We start from the raw sequence: 21,076 nt of genomic DNA, 5'->3' as shown, positions 1-21,076 counted from the left end.
TTCTTAAGGGCCTCAAAGAGAAAATCATACTGCATGAAAGAAATGAATACCAAGTAAGTTCATTAGCAATTACACCCAGTTAATTGTTTGGACTTTCTGGAAGTTTTTTTCTTTTGAAAAAAGTAATATCAGTATTATTCAAATAAGATACAACACTGTGCTCTGTGGCATGCAGGAAAAGAGAAAAAATTTTGTGCCCTTTACTGAAAAACTCTTTAAAGGTTAAATCATCAATCTCTACCTTGCAGATAGTCTAAAATTTTTCTTTAAATAAAAGCTCACAGAATTTAACATCAAATTTTTGCAACAGCCAGAAAGAGATAAGAAATAATGTAATTAAAGAAGGAATTAAGGAAGGAATTAAAGAAGGATCAAAAATTAGTATTTATATTAGTATGAAATACACGATAAAAGAGGAGGTATGCACGCACAAATCACTTCCTATCAGGAAAAGTGTGCGGCAAAACACAGCTGACTTCTTATCAAATGAGCTGAGGCACTTACAATTGAAGTATCATATATATTTAATATGCTACATTCAGTCTGTATCAGTGGATGCAAAAATATAAGAGGAATATACTGATATACTTTTATTTCTATTTTGAAGTAAGAGACTTAATTGTTTTCTAGAATGGTTGTGAAGAACTGATTTCTTTTGGTGAAAATGTCACACATGCACACCTATGCACACATACTTCTCTGCACAAACATGTGCACACACACACACACAACACATGCCCGCCACACATAGGTACACAGCATACACACACCATCATGTCTTCCAACTGAAGGCCATTCTGCCTAGATGAGCCATCCTTTATTATCAGGCACGGCAAACATCAGTTAAATGAATATGAGCCTCAACCACCACTTTTAGTGGTGTTTAAATGTGCAGTTACAAACTTTTTTAGTTAATGTAAAGAACAGCTTAATGGCCTTTTATTACTATGGGAAGTCTTTTGAAGGTATTTGTAATAGTAATTAGTTGAAAAATAATAGGAGAATTTCTAAGTAAAAGGTTAGGAGGACTTTTTATTAAAGAGTCAAATATTAAGTATTAGTTAAACTATAAGGTGTCTTTTGAACATACCAGAACTTTGGCACTTTTGTTTATGAAATGTAGTTATTTTATACCATGGAAGCTATCTTTCTTTAACAAAACTGAATCAAACCAGATATTTAAATGATTCACCGAATTATTTTATGAGGCATGGGTAAAATATTCCTATTTTTCAGGTGTTATGTTTATTCAGTCCTGAGGCTAATAAATGTTTCCTCTATAGGTGTTTAACGAGGATGGGTCCATTGTAAGCTCATTTTCACACTATTTATAAACTCCATGTAGATGTATTATGGTGTATCTGTATTAGGTTATCTGAGCTAAAAACTCCTATTTTAGTAATCATGATCATCGCTTAAAAATAATCCTACAATGTTTCTTCGCTTATCATTAAACAGGCCATTATGTCATGTTCTCTTCAGTTTCAAGAGAAACCTGGACTCTGGTCTTACAAAAGATCCTTGATGGCATATAAATAAAGGTATGAACTTTTCATATATTTAAAAAATTCAACTTCAAAGGTAAACAGTATGATGTGTATGTGGGTACTGTGTTTTGATAGTTACTTGACACTGACCTGTAATGGTCCTACACTTTCTCTATTTATACTAACGTAGGTAAATAAGAGTGTTTTTATTCCTTCCTAAGTGTGAATTGGCACAGGAGGAGAAATCTGGCAGATAGAGATCCTCACCATCATCTGAACACTCGAACTGGACTTCCTTTTCTGAATTGACCAGTCAAAGAGAAAGGGAAAGAAAAAAATATGACCGGTTGAATTTTTAAAGTGTCAAAGCATGGAGCACAGAATAAATTTCTCTTTAAGGAGGAACTATAAGCTGTCTAGGAGAAAAAAAAGTTCTGGAAACATTTCTTTCTATATAAGGATGGTAGTGAAAATAAGTATCTCAATAGGAACTGTGAGCTCTGCATCTCTGAAAGGTATAGAAAAACATAGAACATTTGGAAAATTTTAAGTATCACATTTCCACCAATATAACATTGGAAAAAAGGGCAATATCAACTGTCACTACTGAAATTTAAACTGAATAAACTAAGCAAAGGGAAGAGAAAATTACAGATTGAGGAAAGCAATTGGTAAAAGGCATATGCCATCATAATGGGAAACACAAGTGCATGGTCACCATAGCTCTGGAAATCCCCAAATCACACATAGACAGGAGATGAAGAAATGATTGTGCACGAGCGTAAGAAGTGACAAATGATTTTCTTTGTTATATTTTCAAAATGAACTGACCACCTGACTTTGGGTCAAGTTCAAATGCTAGAATATTAACTAACTCCCAAGAATGTTGAAGTGTTCATGAAGAATGTATGCATCTGCCCTTGGAAGAGAAAGAAAAGGATTAAAGAAATAAAATATTTAGGTAATACTCTGGAAAGATAACAAACATAATATAAATATAAGGTTACATTCAATCAAAGGCAAATTCCCACAAAGCAAAATAGAATCAATAGAAAATACATTGTATTACTTTGTTTAGAAATCCAAGAAACTAAAAGTATCCTTTTGTTATCTTTCTGGAAAATATTCCTATACGTTTTTAGAATATTCACCTTGAGTATATGTCTGAATACCCTATTACAGAAGCATAGGAAAAATTAAGACCTTTATAAGAACTGCCCAAGCAGAGATATTTCATCATTTGACATTCTATTTCCCAGACCCTATGACTTGATTTTTTTTTCAGTCTATACATTTCAGCAGGCCTCCAGAATATAGCATAACTAGAGGCACCTGGGTGGTTCAGTCAGTTAAGTGTCTGACTTGGGCTCAGGTCATGATCTCACCCTTTGTGAGTTTGAGCCCTGCCTGGGGCTCTGTGGTGACAGCTCAGAGCCTGGAGCCTATTTCGGATTCTGCGTCTCCCTCTCTCTCTGCCCGTCCCCCACTTGTGCTCTGTTTCTGTCTCTCAAAAAATAAAAAATAAAAAAAAATAAATCATTTAAAAAGTAATAAAAAAAGATGTAGCATAATGAGTCAGAAAAACATTTGGTTTTCATTGATTTTTCAGGTAACTGTGATAGTTTGGGGCTGCAGTAAAGCACAGAGTATTTAGACATTCAGTTTCTGTAACAACTCCATAAAAAAGTATTGTCAGATTATTTAATATTTAATAAAATAGAAATAATACACCTTTTCTTGGCATAAATATTAGTCATCTTTATGTATGAAATTATTTTATACTTCAACCTGCATCTTTTACAGAAACTATAAAAAATACAAGCTGTGAAAACTTAAAAAAATTATTTAACATTTAAAAATTATCCAGCATCTGAAAGTCAGAACTGATTTTGGGAGTGCTTGTTTAACTTACCTTTACTCCATCTGGTTTCTTCAACAAACTCTTGGCTGCTGCAAAATGAGAGTAAAATCATTTCAGCGAGTTATCTATTGAAACCCGTGCCAGGTAACAAATCCGGTTATTGTTTCTCTCTATCACCTTTACTGCGTTATGGCCAACATATGCCAAATTATCAAGATCACACTGATGAGCGCGAGCTTACAGGACACTGAAATACAGTATCACTTTTCTTGGTTTTGCCACATCAAATTTAGAACTAATTCTTATTTAGTTCATTGCATATAATTGAACACCGTGTCAGTTATGTTATTATTGGACTTTATGTCACTGTTGGTTGTGAAAAGGATACTGGAACTTTAACTGGACTATGCTTTTGTAATCCAGAAAGTTGATTTCAGTCTTCAGACATCAGCTTACAGACTGTTTTACATGTTCATCCACACCACAAGTATGGTGACCATCTCAGTTCTGCCACTTAAGCCCCTCTTCCTAAAGGTTTGAAAATTTGCTCTGGTGAAATAACATCCTTTTTAAAATATACATGTATTTGAAGTCAGAACTTCCATTTTTACAAAAAAATATTAATAACAATTTAAAATGAAGTGGTATATTATTGACCTAGAGCAAAATTTTTAAATTTTAGCATATGACCTTAAAAAAAGGCATTATGTACTCTTTTATACTTCAAAATCAGAATAGAAAGCTTTGATAAACAAAAGCCTTTTACTTCAAAAAATTAAAAATCAGAAAATTTGAGGTGAGATTTAAAACAAAACAAAATCTTCAACTAAATCAGAGAACTCCTGAAGCATATAGTCTCAGATAAAACTTCATCTTCCTGGAGGGGAGCTTTTAGCATTTCTCCTGTTACTGAACTTCTTGAGTATATTAGAAGATGAAGTCATCCCTTAAAAAAATATACTTAGGAATGGGTATATTCATACACAGTGAGCAGATTATATAATTGTCAATGACAAGTAGTACACCAAGTGTAGAACATTTATGATTATGCAGAACAAGGCACATACTTGTGTTTCCATTTAATGTTAATTGTGTGTATATGTGTATGTATATATGTGTGTGTGCATGTGTGTGTGTGTGTGTGTGTGTATGTAGTTATTTAAGTATATCAGAATAGACTTTGGCATCTGAAATGGAAATACCTAGCTATAATGAAACTGCATGAACATGTGATTTCCTGACATCCACTTGACTTGGGATATTATTTTGATATCACTTTGGTATAATTTTAAATTTGTTTAAGATAGAAAACTGTTAATTTTATTTAGTCTTTAGCAACAAAGCTATTAATTTATTATTAATTGAGATTGTAAGAATTGTTGCCTTAGCTGTAGTACTATTTGCCTGGAGTTAAAAAGCAATATTAAGTAAATCCTGTGGCAGTTAATAGGTTAGAAAGCAAACTCAGAATAGTTGAAATTGCAATAGCAAGCAAAGAGAAGACAATGATTCAGGGTAAGCAGGGATTTGGCCTGAAAGATGCAGAAATGTCCCTTTTGGTTACTATTCACCTTACCTCACAAGAAATACATTCCACATAAAGGGAGAAAAGAAAAAAATAAAAACAACTTTATAACCATATACTTATGGACAAATTACTTTAAAGAGCATGTTTGCTAATGAAACAGAATGAATAAAATATTCAAAACTAAAATGCAGTATATCAGGTACAAGATGTAACTGGATCCATTGTTATTCAGTTGGTTTTGAAGTGATGGATAAAAAAAAGGTTGCCTTTCATGCTGAGACATCAGAAACAATATAAAATTCACATATTAGTCATGAGTTTTTAGTTTACACAATGATGAAAAGGAAAATGTGATGTAAACAAAAAGTGTCTATACATGAGTGTATACATTTAAAAAGGCCCAATTTACGGCTAAGAGTGTATTTAAGACTTTAACAAAATACACAATCTTAATACTGGACACTTTTTTCAAGTTAATTTGTCTTTAACAATATATATTAATAATCCTACCTCTTAGTGATTCACTAATGTTTGGGCCACAGTGAAATATTTATTTGAATATAGTATACATTAGTTAATATTTAATGAGATGATACTGAACTCACCCATAGAAATGTCAACTATGTTAATCAACTGTTCATAAAACAAGTAACTTGACAAAGGCAGTGACAAGGTTTTATCACACCAAACTGGACAAAATACATGTATTTGACTAACACAGTCCCTCAATCTGTAGCATTACTCATTGTATTCTTATCATTGATGTTGTTTAATAGGTCAATGGAAGCCTTTGGAAAGCCTCCTATGGTTTCATATAATACATAACTAAATATAATGGGGGACAAAAGGTGACCATTTAATATAGTTGTAAACTAACTAGAAATTGGTTGAGAAGGTTGTAGAACCCTTGATAACGGTATGGATCATCACCTGATAGCACTGTAATTCCCAGGAGTTAAGTATGTCCTGGGATAAATAATGGAAGAATAGCTAGATCATTTGATGACACATATCACCCTTATGTAAACAGTAAACAAAGCGAAGTGGTGGTGTTTTCGGCATAATTGGTTGATAATCCTTCTAAGTCTCAACAGCCACTTTAACAATGTAACTTTCTTGCACTTCAGTTCCTCTCCATACATAAGACTGATTAAAATTTACCAAAATTTGATTTTTGGAAACCTGGTCCTTTGAGATAACCTACTGAATAAGGAGGTTCCAAGATTCAAATACTTTCTGGACATAATATATACTTTATGTCCATTTTAGAGAGTCACCCCTATAACAAAGAAATGGCTTAGCTTCTTTCAGCCAGCCCATTATTTAAAAAAAAAATTTATCATGGAATCATTTTGAGGAACATTTATTATCCTATATTACTGTAAGGTAGGGTTCTCTGTAAATTCTGGAGTTTAGATACCTTTGAAATATGCAACCATTCTTACAGTGTGCCAAGATACAACTGTACTTTTGAAAGAACTTGGGACTAAAAGAACTGGGTTCCTCAACAGTGCTCTTCTTTTAAGAATCTCACTTATTGGGATTTCCTATGAGAATGAGACAAACACAAAACCGTATTTATAGTTAGCAGTTGATGAAATATCAAAGAACTAATTCTAAGTTTGAAATACTGAGCTTCAAGAGGAGGAAGTACATATTTCCACAACTTGTGTGCACCCCAGCACAGATGGCAGATGGGTTTTGAGTCCTGTATAGCACTGACCAGGGGCTGCTTGAGTGCTCTTGTGAAGGGCGCAGTCATGTGCCTAATGTCTCTGTGGAGACAGCACCCAGGCAGATTCCTGATGATAGACACTCTGTAGAAGGAATCCATGCCACATATTTGTTATCCCTAAACAACAGTGTTTTTATAATTACTAAGTTTTTCTTCAATTCCAAACTGACTACTGAAGAGGAGAGCAGCGGATAAGGAGAATTCTTAACACATGTACCTGAAAAATTCCTCGTAGCCAGCATAGTTGTCAAGATGGCACCCTGTCAGAAAAATAAGAATTCGAAATTAATGTTGCCTCTGCAAATCTTGAACCTAACAAACAGTCTTTGATAACAAATCTTCTCCTAACGTTACTTTTAGTTAGGGGATTTTTATCTGTTTTTGTTTTGGTTTCCTGAGAGCAGCAGGACTATGTCTCACATTCAGCTGGGGCCACCCTCAGGTGTGTGGCCAGGTTCCAATTATCAAACTGCACAGTTGCTTTCCTCTGAAGGGAAGAACCACAGCACACACTGCCACAGATATCCCAGCTCTTCGTTGTAGGTTTCATTCCAGCATCTATTACATTTTCTCAAGACCCAGAAGAGGAGGAATAAGAGTTCTGAGGTCCGCACATTCAAAAGCCTTTGCTGTAAGTTATTTTCTTCTCAATTTCATTTCTCACTCTGCTAAGTCCACCTCCTCACACAAATGTATAATTCCTTACCTTTAGTTTTCTTCTAGCATTAAATTTCTTCAGGCAGTCTACCGTCTCCTGTCTGTGCATCATGGAAGCAACAGTAGAACGTTGCTGGAAGAGGAAGAAAAGAAACTTAACTTACGGTAATTAAATCATACTAAGCATTATAGTATCCTCAACTTCATCCAATCTGCATTAATGGTGCCTAAACCCATACAATGAACTTGTGAGTATTCACTTGCAAAAGTTCCCTCCTAATGGATGATTAGCTTTGCCAAGACTATTTATGACTAAGATGCAACATTTATCTATAGAAAGCATAGATATGAATATCAATAATTCCCGAAATTACGTTTATTTCAATGTCTGTAATCATATTTCTATTGGACTGCCTTTCATTTACTAAGTACCGTATTTACTGCCCTAACATTTGACAACCTTAGAAATGTAGTGAAATCTCTACATCCCCTCCAAATTTCACAGTTTTTTTTATCACATCTGAAGTATAATCTGTCTACTATGACCATTCTTTCTTGCTAGTTTAACTTAACTACAAGCTTCCAAATCGTGATGTTGTTGTTGTTGCTGTTGTTGCTGTTTTTCCTAAAGCTGCCTAATGGTAAATAATTGAACTTTGTCTAATCTCTACTGGAATACAGTTAATTTTGGTGTCATTTTCTTATCCTCTGTTCATGGGTATTATCAATAACTGGTAGGAGAAATACTTATTCCTTGTGCTACTGTAGGCAATATTTATCGATCTATGTAAATCAGATTTTGTTACCAAAACAGCATTTACTACCATTATAAATTTATTTTATTAAATAACTCGAGTCAAAAATTCATTCATTTTTACTTTCATCTTTTTCTATAAAAATTATTTTAAATCCATGAAAAAAATTTTAAAGAATGATTCATTTTTAATCTTAGTTCCTAAGGTCTTTGGAGAATTGTCACTTACACAGATCCATGGGTGTTTCAGTGCCTCTGAGGCTGTGATACGCTTGGCAGGGTTGATAGTAAGCATTTTATTGATTAGGTCTTTGGCTTCAGGAGTCACTGTGTCCCACTCTGGTGATGGAAACTTCAAAAATACAAATTTATAAATAGTTTCAAAAATAGATACATTCAATTAAACAGGGAAGAGCCAAGTAAACTAATCATTTCTTTAAGTAGTGGGTTTCATCAAAAAACTTACTCTTTGTATAAGTTAAATTGTATCTACATGTAGATAAATCTAAATATATTTACATATATAAAAGATAAGTAGCTAATAAGTGATAAGTATATACACTAAACTGCATATTATACCTAGTAAATGTATTTTAATGTTTCGAAAAATAAATTTAAAGATCTTCTAGTCCTTTCAAAGGATCTTTATTTTGGTTTGAAAATAAGATTTTACACAGTCTTTCTCATAATTATTTGTAAACATCAATAAAGCTGGCAGGTTGTCAAATGTGTTGATGTCATCATGCTATTACACCAAGATTCAAAATGAAGTATTATAAGAAAAAATGAGGTATTACATACTTCACACCTCATGATCAGTAAGAGTAGAAATAATAAAAGAGCTTCCATTGCTGGTGCCAAAACTGACCTACTAATTATGGCTATTTGGAATATAGTAGTGAGAAGAAATCTCAGACTACAAGTGCCTCAGCAGGATTTCATTTTAGCACTTCAGAAAGGTTAATCTACTTAATGACAAATTTCATCAAAGTTCTTAAAAGTAACCAACATTCAAAACTTCTATGAGTAATACATTTGTGTATTAATAACTATATAATAGCTATCCTAAGTGTATTTAAATCTTTTGTTGATAATTATGTAGCCTCATTTTCACATAATTTATTAGTAGAGATACTATTGTTCATAGGCTAAGAAAAATTTACATCAGTTTCTAAACAACAGACAGAATATCAGGTTCTTATTCCACTTCACGGATTTTTATAGACAATCTTGGAACAAAAGTCACTGTCACTATGTCATGGACTTTAGTTCACTTTTAGTAGTTGTAAGATGGGTACTTTGTGAACCATTGGTAAAATGAAATATGAAAAAAATGATACTGACTCTTTAATACTTGAAATGTTACCAGTTTAGCAACTGTCATTTTAATTCCATAAGTTATTTTGGGCAGCTATGAAAACTTGCCAATGAAGAAATATTCAAGCTGTTCCTCCTTGAGGTACAGATATTCTGATAGCAAATTAGGAGCTGGTTCAGCCTGAATAAAGGTGGACCTTTATCTCATTTTTAAAAAAGTTTCCACAAAGTCATTCCTCCATATTCATTAAGCAGTGCATCTGCAGAACTATGTCTTGCCAAGGGGGTGCCTAGTTGTAGTCTGCAAAGATGATGAATGTGCTAGCTGTGACCATGTAAATCTTAATTTGGCCCAAATATTAGTCTGACTAGATAGAATGGGATGCTTCAAAAATAAAAGAATATGCATTTTAAATTCTTGCTATACCCACATCCATCTATATAGAACATTTTAACAGAAAGGCACTGCTGAATTCATGAGACCTGATTTAATATAACAGAGATTTTTTATTTTATCTTCTCTCACTTCCACACTGAGCTTTTAACTTCTGCACAGAAGGTGGACCCCAAAATTCCTACGACTTAGTTGCTCCACTTAATAATATATCAAAAGCATCTCTAAACCTTGAACTCTAATTTCCAGAGGGATGTGTGAGAAGCTACCAAAGGTGGTAGTAAATCATATTTATATACATATTTGTCAAAGGAGAGAAAATTATTATCAGTGAACCCAAAGTTAAGCCATAAAGAGAAAATAGATAAGGCTTTACTTTTGAGATTTAGAACCTAATTCATACTCATACTTTCAAATATTCTAATTATAAATGAAACATGTTGGAACTGTGATTTTCAAGTATATTAAATTGTGAAACACATTCTTCAAATGAAAGTTTCCACAGAAGCCCATGAGGTAAATAAGACTAAAAAAAAATCAAGCTGACACAATGGAACGATGTTCTATTTGATACATAGATCACTGCAAAATATTGTTGATACATGATTTAAAATTATGTGATAAACATTTGGGAATATAATTCAACTAAACAAGCATTAATCATTTCTAAAGCAAAAATCTTTTAATTTTTATATGTTTTAAAATGTACTAAGATCCAAAAATTTTGAGAAGCGAAGTCCTTCCTTAGAGACTTCCAACTATTTTCCTTTCAATCTTAGGAGATAGTGAACTAAAAGGAAATACAAACTAAACACATATGCTGCTTTTCTTACTCTTTATCTCCCTCTCCCTAGGATTGAGAAAAATAATTAGAGAAATTGTTGAAAATTATAGTTTAAAGTGTAATGAAAAAATTTTGTTCTTGGTTAATAAAAAAAACAAATGCTCATCTACACTATATGAACATTTATTACATACATCATAAGCTCCAGCCTTGATTTGCTGATAGAGTCTGTGTTGGTCTTCATCCCAGAAGGGTGGATATCCCACCAGAAGGATATAGAGAATGACACCTAGACAGAATGAGCATATTAACATAATGTTAAGTCATTCAGGCAACAATAAATTAAATGTGGCAGATCCACAATGATACTTAAGCCACATCCATTCAAAGAGAGGAAATTGGGTATTTGGAAAGCTTCAGAAAGACATGCTCTGATCTACTCTGAAACATTCTGTGGAGGGTGAATGCTCTCTTCTTATGCTCATGAACTCTGATAGTATATGGCAGTCCAAAAATTTCTCTGTGCACTTTAAAAGAATGTGTATTGTTGTTTTTAGATGGGATGTTACATCTGTATCTGTTATGCGCAACTGGTCTAATGGGTCATTCAAAGACACTGTTTCCTTATTAACTTTAGAACCAAAGAATTCTAAAGAGGCACAACAGATCAATACCTAAAGATGAAACTTACCTGTCATCGGGGTGATATATTGTTTGATATCCATGATGAAGACTTGTTTTGTGGCCTAACATATGATCTTTCCTAGAAAAGGTTCCATGTCAAGAAGAATGTGTATTCTGTTGCCTTTGGGTGGAATATTCTGTACACATCTGTTAAGTCCAGGTAGTCTAACATGTGGCTTAAGGCCAATATTTCTTTATTGATTTTCTGTCTGGATGATCTATCCATTGATGTAAGTGGGGTATCAAAATCCCCTACTATTACTGTATTGCTGTCTATTTCTCCCTTTAGGTCTGTTGATATTTGTTTTATATATTTAGGTGCTCCTATGCTTATGTAATGTTGGGTGTATAAATATTTACAAATGTTATATCCTCTTGTTGGACTGACCCCTTCATCACTATGTAATGCTCATCTTTGTCTCATTACAGCCTTCATTTTAAAGCCTACTTTGTCTGATATAAGTATAGTTACTCTAGCCTTCTTTTGGTTTCCATTTGCATGAAATAGTTTTTCCATCCCTTCACTTTCAGACTGTATGTCATTACATCTGAAGGGTAGGCAGTATAAATTTGTTTTTGTTTTTTTAATGCATTCAGCCACTCTATGTATTTTGATTGGAGAATTTAGTCCATTTACATTTAAGGTAACTATTGATAGGTATGTACTTTTGGCATTTTGTTCATTGTTTTCTGGCTGTTTTTGTAGTTCTTCTGTGCTCCTTTTTTCTTCTCTGCTCTCTTCTTTTGTGGTTTGATGACTTTCTTTAGAGCTATGTTATATTTATTTCTCTTTTTCTCTTTTGTATTTACTACAGGTTTTTGCTTTGTGGTTATCATGAGGCTTAACAAGTTCTAATTGTGACAGTGTACTTTAACTTAATAACTTAAGTTTGATCTTATTCTAAGGCTTATAGTTTTACTCTGCCCCATCCTACATTTTGTTTTTGATGTCATAGTTTACTTGTGTATCCCTTCACTAATTATTATAATCATTGTTTTTTACTACTTTTGTCTTTTAACCTGTATACCAGCTTTATATGTGATTAATCTACTATCTTTATTATGTATTTACCTTTCCAATGAGACTCATTCTTTTATATGTTTTCTCGTTACCAATAAGCAACCTTTCTTTTCAGCTTTTAAAGATTCCTTTTAACATTTCTTGTAAGGCTGGTTTAGTTTGATGAACTCCTTTAGTTTTTGTCCAGAAAGCTCATTATCTCTCCTTCAATTTTGAATAACTTTGCTGGGTGGAACATTCTTGATTCAAAGTTTTTGTTGTTGCTGTTGTTGTTGTTTCTTTTGGCAGCTTAAATATATCATGCAGCTTACTCTGGCCTGCAAAGTTTCTGCTGAAAAACATACTGATAGGCTTATGAAGCTTCCCTAGTACACAACTAGTTGTTTTTCTCTTACTGCTTTTAATATTCTCTCATCTTTAACTTTTGACATCTTAATTATAATGTGTCTTGGTGTGAGTTTCTTTGGTTTCATCTTATTTGGAAATCTGAGCTTTCTGGAACTGGATGTCTGTTTCCTACCCCACATTAAGGAAGTTTTCAGCCATTATTTCTTCAAACACGTTTCTGCCTCTTTCCTCCTTGTAGAACCTCTGTAATGTGAATGTTGGTCTGCCTGATGTTGTCTCATAAGCGCCTTAAGTTATCTTAACTTTTGCTTTTTTTTTTTTTTTCCTCTGTTGTGACTGGGTGAGTTCCACCAGCTTGTTTCATGATAACTCATCCTTTCTACTACTTCATGTAATCTATTGTTAGTCACATTCTCTGTGACTTCTATTTAGTACTTTCTTTTATTTTCCATCTCTTTGTTGAAGTTCTCATTGTGCTTATCCATTTTTTTCCCAAGTTCAATGAGCATCTTTATGAGCATTACTTTAAGCTCTTTATCAGGTAAATTACTTATCTGTATTCTATTAAGATTTCTTCTAAAGTTTTATCTTATTCTTCCATTTGGAACATATTCCTCTGTTTTTTCATTTTATTTGACTCTGTATTGGTCTACAGAGTGGATAAAATAACCACTTTTCCCAATCTTTTTTTTAAAAATTTTTTTAATGTTTATTCAGTTTTGAGAGAAAGAGAGAGAGTATGAGCAAAGGAGGGGCAAAGAGAGACGGAGACACAGAATCTGAAGCAGGCTCCAGGCTCTGAGCTGTCAGCACAGAGCCTGATGTGGGGCTTGAACTCTTGAAGCATGAGATCATGACCTGAGCCAAAGTTGGCCATTTAACCGACTGAGCCACCCAGGTGCCCCCCACCTTTCCCAACATTTAAGTAGTGGTTTTGTGTAGAAGATGAAACTTGTCTTTCAACTCTACCCCAACTCTTTGTCATCTCTCAAACCTTTGCTCTTCTCCAAAAAGCCTACTATATTTTTATTAGCTCTTAGTAGGTGAGATGTGCCAAGACCCACCAGTGACTGAAAGGGAAAGATCTCAGCACCTGGGTTCACACTGTTTGGAATCCCGACCCTCAGATAGCAGGTTTTTAAAAATTATGCAAATATATACAGTCTTGTGGGACTACAAGCATAAGCCCTACTGACCAAGCAATTTGATGTGGTCCCATGGGTGACAGTCACAAAAATCAGAGCTTCAGATGAAAGCATAATATCTTTCCTGGGAGATACTAGCAAGCTGAAACAAGGCAAAGGGAGGTGCCAAGATGGTATCCACAACCTACATTCCTTGAGAGCAACTCTGTAGTCCACTAGATGTATATCAATTCTGAAACTTACTCCTCAGGCCAAAGTTCTAGGAAAAGCCAAGATGTCTTCTTCACAGAAAGATTAGAAGGATGTGTGTCTAAATCTGCTGTTTGTGCAGTGCCCTGGTGTGGCAACTTGCCAATAACTTTCTCTACAATTTCCAACTGTGGGACCTCAGAATGCAAGTCCCCATAACCAGCCAGGCAATCAAGGGGGCATGCCCTGGCAGGCAGCTACAAAAAACAGGGCAGTAAATGTAAAAACCAGGACACCAGCTGTATGCAAAGCTTTCCTCCAGCAGACACTGGGGCTCTGGAGTGTGGCAGAGGGTGAGCATGAAGATAGTGGTACTCTCTGAGGTCTCTGAAAAGGATTATAGTCATTCCTTAGATGTGTGTTTAATTAGAAACCTGCTCCTCAGGCTGCAGCTATGATGGTTAGTTTATAGGTGCCCTTCACAGAAAGACGAAGCTCCTAGGTCTATTACCTCTTGCTATGCTATGTGGGTAGTGGCCATTTAAGAACTATCTCTCTATCGGTTACAGTCCTAGAGGACCCACAAGCATAAGCTCCACTGACCGACAGAGCCAGGCAATGTGGAGGTGTCACCTGACAGCAGCTGCAAAAATCAAGGTTCCAGACAGAGGTATGAGCTCCTCCCTGGGTGATGCTGATTATTACAGTCTCACAAGAGAAGGAACACAAGGCCCCATGGCCTCCAGAGCCAGCCAGTCAGGAGGCATCCCCTGGGCAGCTGCCACAAGATCAGGGCATCAGATACATGAAAAAGCTTCTTTCCTGGTGCTCTGGAGCAGCAAAGGGAAAGCATGGCCAAAGGAGAGCATGGACACAGTACTGTCAGCCTCCACCCCAGAGAATACTCCAGCAGGCTCCTAGATATGTGTTTTTAATTAGATGCCTGCCCCACTGGCTGACATTTTAATATAAGCAGGTCAACCTCCTTCACTTGATGTCTGGGTGCAATCAGGCTGCCTCTGAGCTGGGCCCTGGGGCAGGTATGTCCAAGCATCCAGGCCCCTTAAGAGCTGTCTTACAGATCATGATAGTTTTGTGCATCTGGTACATGAGTCCGCTTTCAAAATTAGACATTCTTGGTGCTCATCTCTCAGGTGCAGGTCCTTAAAGTTGAGGTCTTGGATATGGGGTTCGAACCATTTACTTCTCAAGGAGAAGCCCAGGTTTCGAGTTTTCTCTTCATTGTGGATCACCAAGCTATGGGCAGGGTTTACAGTGAAATTGTGTCCCAGTCTCTCCTACCCACTTCAGTGTGGTTTTCTACTCTTTTGCCAGTGTCTAGTCAACACTGACAGCCTTTGCCCTTTTTTTTTTTTTAATTTTTTCATATGAAGCTGGAGAGTCTGTGTATCTATGGGAGGAGGTGAGTTCAGGATCTTCTAAACTTGCCATCTTGAACCAATCCCCTCCTACTTTGGAAAAGTTTATTGGCCTACCTGAAGTCTTTAGTTTCTGTCACTGCTCTGACCTCTACTGATTATTTTTCCCTTGCTGCTTTCCCTTAAAGCATGGAAACCAAGGAAAGAGGGTCAGACAGATAAAACTTTGCCTGGCATGGTCTAGGATTCCTTTTATCTCTTACTTTCCTTTATCTCTTATACTTTCCTTGTTAGGAAAATATAGCCCTTGTCCATCAGATTTGTCATCTTTATACAACAGACACTGTGGCAGCTAAAATGGCTTTTAGACAATAGTTTAATCACCCTAGACTGTCATAGCCTGCTTCTGGAAGTTCAAGTTCAAAAGCAGATTCTTAAATTCATGTGAATCACTACCAGAGTGGAACAATTTAAACAACATTTTATTTAAACATTATTAAATAAAAACCTAACAAAACTTTAAAATCAAGGCTGAAAATAATTTTACTATAGTAGATTTAAAAAGAAAAAAAAGGCCATGAAAAGAAAAATCACAGTATATTGTGAAAAAATCTTAGCCTATTGATACTTCATCTTTGCAACACAAAAAGGTATTTTTTCCATTTCTCTCCACATTATAAACAATGTAAATTTATTTAAATTTACTTTTATATTATTTTTCTATCTACCACATGCATCTAATAATGAGGATCGTGATGAGTGTCTGTGTTTGTGTTCCCAGGACAGAGGTAGAAGAAGGGCTGTACCTAAGTAGTTTTATCTCTTAGTTATGGTTTGGGGGTAAATATGAAAATTAGTTTTAAATTATTTTTTATGTTTACTTATTTTGAGAGAGAGAGAGAGAGAGAGAGAGAGAGAGAGAAAGGAAGCACACATGAGAGCTAGCAAGGGAGGGGCAGAAAGAGAGGGCAACAGAGGATCCAAAGAGAGCTTTGCAATGACAGCAGTGAGCCTGATGTGGGCTCGAACTCATGAACCTTGAGATCATGGTCTGAGATGAAGCTGGACCCTGAACTGACTGAGCCACGACGGTGCCCCAAAGAAAATTAGCTCTGTAATGGCAATAGTCGATATTAATTTTTTAATTTGACATTTTTCTAATAAACATTTGAAATAGGCTGTTATGAAATTATAAAACAGAGACAACTGAGACATTTAGCATCATGAGACACATCCAACCTTTGGAGGTCATATCATCCCTGATATGTTCTTGCAAAAAAAAATAAAGTCTGTGGTCTTTAACAGTTTTCTTTCTCCTATAACAAGATGCACCTGTATCATCTTGTGCTTTTCCTAACCTAGACTTGGAATTAGGTCCTTTCACAAGGAATCATGGTTCCTTACCATGGTAAACATTATGTAGAGACCAATATCAAGTACTCTGTAGGGGTGCTCTGTGGGAATTGCAGGTTTCTTCAACAAATAAATGGAGAAATGAGAAGGGGGGTGAGGAGGAGGAAATATAGAGAAGCAGAAATTACAAATTAAAAGAGACCTAAGAGGGGCCCCTGGGTGGCTCAGTCACTTGAGTGTTCAACTCCTGATTTTGGCTCAGGCCATGATCTCATGGTTTGTGGGTTCCAGCCTTAAATCAGGCTCTGTGCTGTCAGTGTGGAGCATGCTTGGGAATTCTCTCTCTCCCTGCCCTTTCCCCCTCATGTGCACTCACTCTCTCTCTCAAAAATAAACTTCACAGAAAAAAGGGGGGGACCTAAGACACCAAACTAATAATAAAATTATGAGACAAGAGGGCAAACTGCCAAAAAAATTACTAGTTATTTGATGGTTTTAAGCAGTAATTATATTAAATTTTAAAGTACTGTTATTATTGTCATTCTTTTAAAAGAACCCTTTTCTTTTAGAGACACACATTATGGTATGTATAGATATACTGATATTATATTTGTATTTGACTAAAATAATCTTGGGGAGGAGGGATGAGTTGGGTGGTGTAGATGAAATAGGATTAGCTGTCATTTAATTATATTATTCTACTTTTGTATACCTCAAAATTTCCAAAATAAAAAGTTAAAACAACTATTTTGACACAGCTTCATATAACATTTAAAAGTGGAAGTTGAACTAGTTTTCACTGTCATTTGAGCTTGGGCAATGCTAGACATATTTGATTAATAAGAGTTGAGAAGCACTGATTACTGATTAGGTAGAAAGATTACATTATCAAGAACATTCAAAAATAATGTTAATAAAAGCTGGAGTTAGAAAAATGATTAAACCTATAATAACATTAATGATTAAAACATTCTAGTCGCTGCTCTGATGAAAGGAGAGAGAAAAAAGCAATGTTCAAAAACTCCAAAAAGTCAGTGGGGAGTTAATGGAACAATCTAACAAGACATCCACTTAATACTCTCAGTAAATAAAGGGCATACTGTGAGTGGAGTTTGGAAATGTACAGTTAACTATACAAAGAATAACTATGGCTCCCTTTTATATTGCAATACCTTATGCAAAAAAAATCACCATGCAATTCAAATAGGAAAAAGTGTTTAACTAACTCTGACCCAAAGGGACAATTATGGGAAGAACAAAGATCTAGAAGATCAAGGTCAGCAAGATAGGAAGTTGTTTTCCAGATGATGGTAACTATGCCATATAGTAGGGGTGGCAAACAGGTCTTCCAGGACCAGGAAGAGATGAATGCCTGTGTCCACACTGTGTATGGGGCGGGTGGGTAACCAGGGGAGAGCATGTGTCCATCACTTGACAGGTACAGCTGTTATTTAAGGGCAAAAGTATCTTGTTATTAGTTCTTTCAATTGCTTTAGTGAAATTTCCTGATAATAAATTATAAAGATAAATGATAAATGTCAACACCCCCCCTCCCAAAATAAAAGGTTCAGCAACCTGGGCAAAACATCTGTGAACCACCTGTTTGCAACCTCTGCTATATTGTGTAAGAATCCTAAAATTTGCTGCCCTAAAGAAAACTGCAACTAGCTAGCATGATGCTGTTTGATGTTGGTGTGCACTAGAATAATCTAGCAAGGCTGATAAAATGCAAATTCCTGAGCCTCACCACGAAGAATCTTATTCAGTGATTCTCTGGTCCATTCCAGAAAATTGAATTTGGTAAGTACTCAGGTCACTTTGAAACATGGGTCCATGTTTCTAAAACATCAGGTCAGGGACACCATAACACTGTGTCTTGAGAAATCTAAGAGAATAGGTAACTTCACAGTGAGACAATACTGGTAGGGGCTATAATTAGGAGTAAAGCTCCATGGATAGAAGACTAATGAGGATATAGGTCATAAAGGATGAAGGCAACAGAGCCTTGTAATTGTGAGGCATATCTGTGATGGCCAAGTGTAAGGTAATCACAGAACTGGTAATCATAAGCAACAAAGTTGACCAGTGTAAGGTAATCATACCAACAAACTGCTTGAGATTTCAAAATTGTAAATACTTTCTTAAAAAGTGCTTGATGCTGATTTATTCCAGTGAAATAAAAGAAAAAAAAAAAACAGCAACACAATCCCTAAGGAAATGGGAACCCTTAGCAAATATATGCTCTGAGGCCCAGTAATCACACAAATGCGGAACTTAGTGACCATGCTTCTTAATATATTCCATAATATTCCAAAGGCTCATCAAAAGTCATGGTATATTCTGTGATAGTCACTAATTTATTATCACTCATAACTGTTCTGAGTGATATCTAATTCAGACAGAGACTTAATAAGACAAGCGTGTGTGTGTGTGTGTGCGCGTGTGTGTGTTGGCTAGGTTTATATGGGCTTACGTTTGAGCCAAAATTTAGAAGCAAGTTCTGTTAAAATCCAGTGATTCAGTAAGTATGATCCAGTGATTCAGTGTGTGTGTGCGTGTGTGTGTGTGTGCGTGCGCGTATGTGTGTGTTGGCTAGGTTTATATGGGCTTACATTTGAGCCAAAATGTAGAAGCAAGTTCTGTTAAAATCCAGTGATTCAGTGACATCTATAAACAACATCTGTTCATTCCTTTGGGGAATTATGGAAACAGCTATATATGCAAGAAAGCCATCAAAATCAATTTACTGTTGTTAAGGTAGAACTCAGGGGAGTGTTCTTGTTTCACTAATGTCCATTATTTGCTTTTCAATAAAAGACTAGTTGCTTTGAAAGACTGAGTGCAGGTCAGATTACATTCTGTGTGAGGTCTCAAAAGCAAGGTAATGGTGGTATTTGAAATGTCCTATGTATGGATAATTGCATATTTCTAATAAAAATGATGTACAGACTTCTTTTATCTATTATACCAATACTATGCTTCACTCTGCTCTATGTCAACTGCTAAAAAGACAATCTGCTGTAGTGCATGCTCATAGCTTAATTCACAGAAGGTTAGCTGCTATTCTGCTAAATGTCTTATTCTGCATTTCTTTTATTATCTGGGTAGTGTCATTTCCTACCCCACTCTACAATGTCTAGCCTTGAAAAGAAGTAGTTATTCAATAGGCAAGTGCTAGTGCTGATGGATGGCTAAAAAAGAGTTTCTCTCAAGATAGGTCATAATCTAAAAGCAACTGAATATGTGTGCATTCCCTTGGTGCTTATTACCTTGAGAATGAGAAAGGGTAGACCGTCTTACAAACCTGAGAGAATTTAATGTCACTTTCATGTTACCTTAGTGAAGTGAAAATAGAATAAAATAGTTAAGGCAGTGTTCCAAACCCACTGCAGTGATCCAGAAATGTAACAAAAGGCATTATGATGTTTGTGGAAGGAGGTGGGGCATTATTGTGATATTAGAATATCTAAGACATTTCCATAGTTACCTATGTGATCCCAAATGCATTTTAAGGCACACAATTTAAAAATATATCACTATCTCTATGCAAAATAGGAACTGTTAGGAAATATATGCTCTAAATAGAGCATTGCTTGTCACAAAGGGATTTAACTATTTGTTTGTAGAAAACTGTGTGAAGAAAGCAAAGGTAAGGATAAAACCGAGCAAAGTGAAAGGTGGTTCTGCCCATGGCAAAACTCAGGTTGAAATCTGTGAGATGCCCTATGGCTCTAAGTTTCTATAGTCATTATGAGATCTGTGTGTGTGTGCATATACATCTGCAGGCATACATACACTATCTGCTATTTACATGCACTTAAAAAAAAGTTTATTTATTTATTTTGAGAGAGAGACTCCCAAGCAGTCTCTATGCTGCCAGTGCAGAGCCTGACACAAGAATTGATCCAACGAATCATGAGATCATGACCTGAGCTGAGATCAAGAGCCAGATGCTTAACCAACTGAGCCACCCAGATGCCCCTACTTAACTTTTTAAGAATGTTACATAGCTCACACAGTAAGAAGGGAAGCTACTCTTCACCCATCTTTTTCCCCTTGTCCAGCCAAGAGAGTTAGAGCTTCTACTCTATGAGTTACCTTGCATTTACCAGATGTGAAATCCTATTATTACAAGATATACTATTATTTTAAAAGATTAGCTATATAAACTGCATTCAAACAAAAAATTCAAAAGCCAGATATACTCAACTTTACCAAAGCAATATTAAAATTGAGCATAGTGTATTTAGTAAGTCTAAGACAGTGAGTCTAAACCCCGATGATATGTCATAGTTATTAAAATATGTAGCTGCCACTCAGAGCCACTAAAGCAGAGGGCCTATGTAGGGGCTGGATACATATATACATATACATACATATACACACACACATACACACATAAGTTTCATCACTGATTCTGCTCCCCAGCCAGGAAAAGAA

General features: G+C 35.4%; 1 protein-coding gene across 21 annotated transcripts in view; it reads right to left on the bottom strand.

The window, feature by feature from the left end:
* Positions 1-21,076, bottom strand: part of CAMK2D (calcium/calmodulin dependent protein kinase II delta) — a 314,090-nt gene that overhangs the window by 44,615 nt on the left and 248,399 nt on the right. For 7 of the 21 annotated variants that reach the window (XM_058721537.1, XM_058721541.1, XM_058721549.1 and 4 more), the window contains exons 9-13: positions 10,712-10,806; positions 8,252-8,374; positions 7,318-7,401; positions 6,829-6,871; positions 3,400-3,437 (exon numbers count right to left, since the gene is read on the bottom strand). In XM_058721537.1, the coding sequence (XP_058577520.1) occupies positions 3,400-3,437; positions 6,829-6,871; positions 7,318-7,401; positions 8,252-8,374; positions 10,712-10,806 (383 nt within the window). Of the gene's footprint in view, positions 1-1,754; positions 1,788-3,399; positions 3,438-6,828; positions 6,872-7,317; positions 7,402-8,251; positions 8,375-10,711; positions 10,807-21,076 lie in introns of all 21 variants that reach the window. The other 14 variants (XM_058721539.1, XM_058721544.1, XM_058721551.1 and 11 more) reach the window with 3 other exon arrangements.

The sequence above is a fragment of the Neofelis nebulosa genome, chromosome 3, assembly GCF_028018385.1.
Source record: "Neofelis nebulosa isolate mNeoNeb1 chromosome 3, mNeoNeb1.pri, whole genome shotgun sequence".
Lineage (NCBI taxonomy): Eukaryota > Metazoa > Chordata > Mammalia > Carnivora > Felidae > Neofelis > Neofelis nebulosa.
This window is presented reverse-complemented; position numbering and strand designations above follow the sequence as displayed.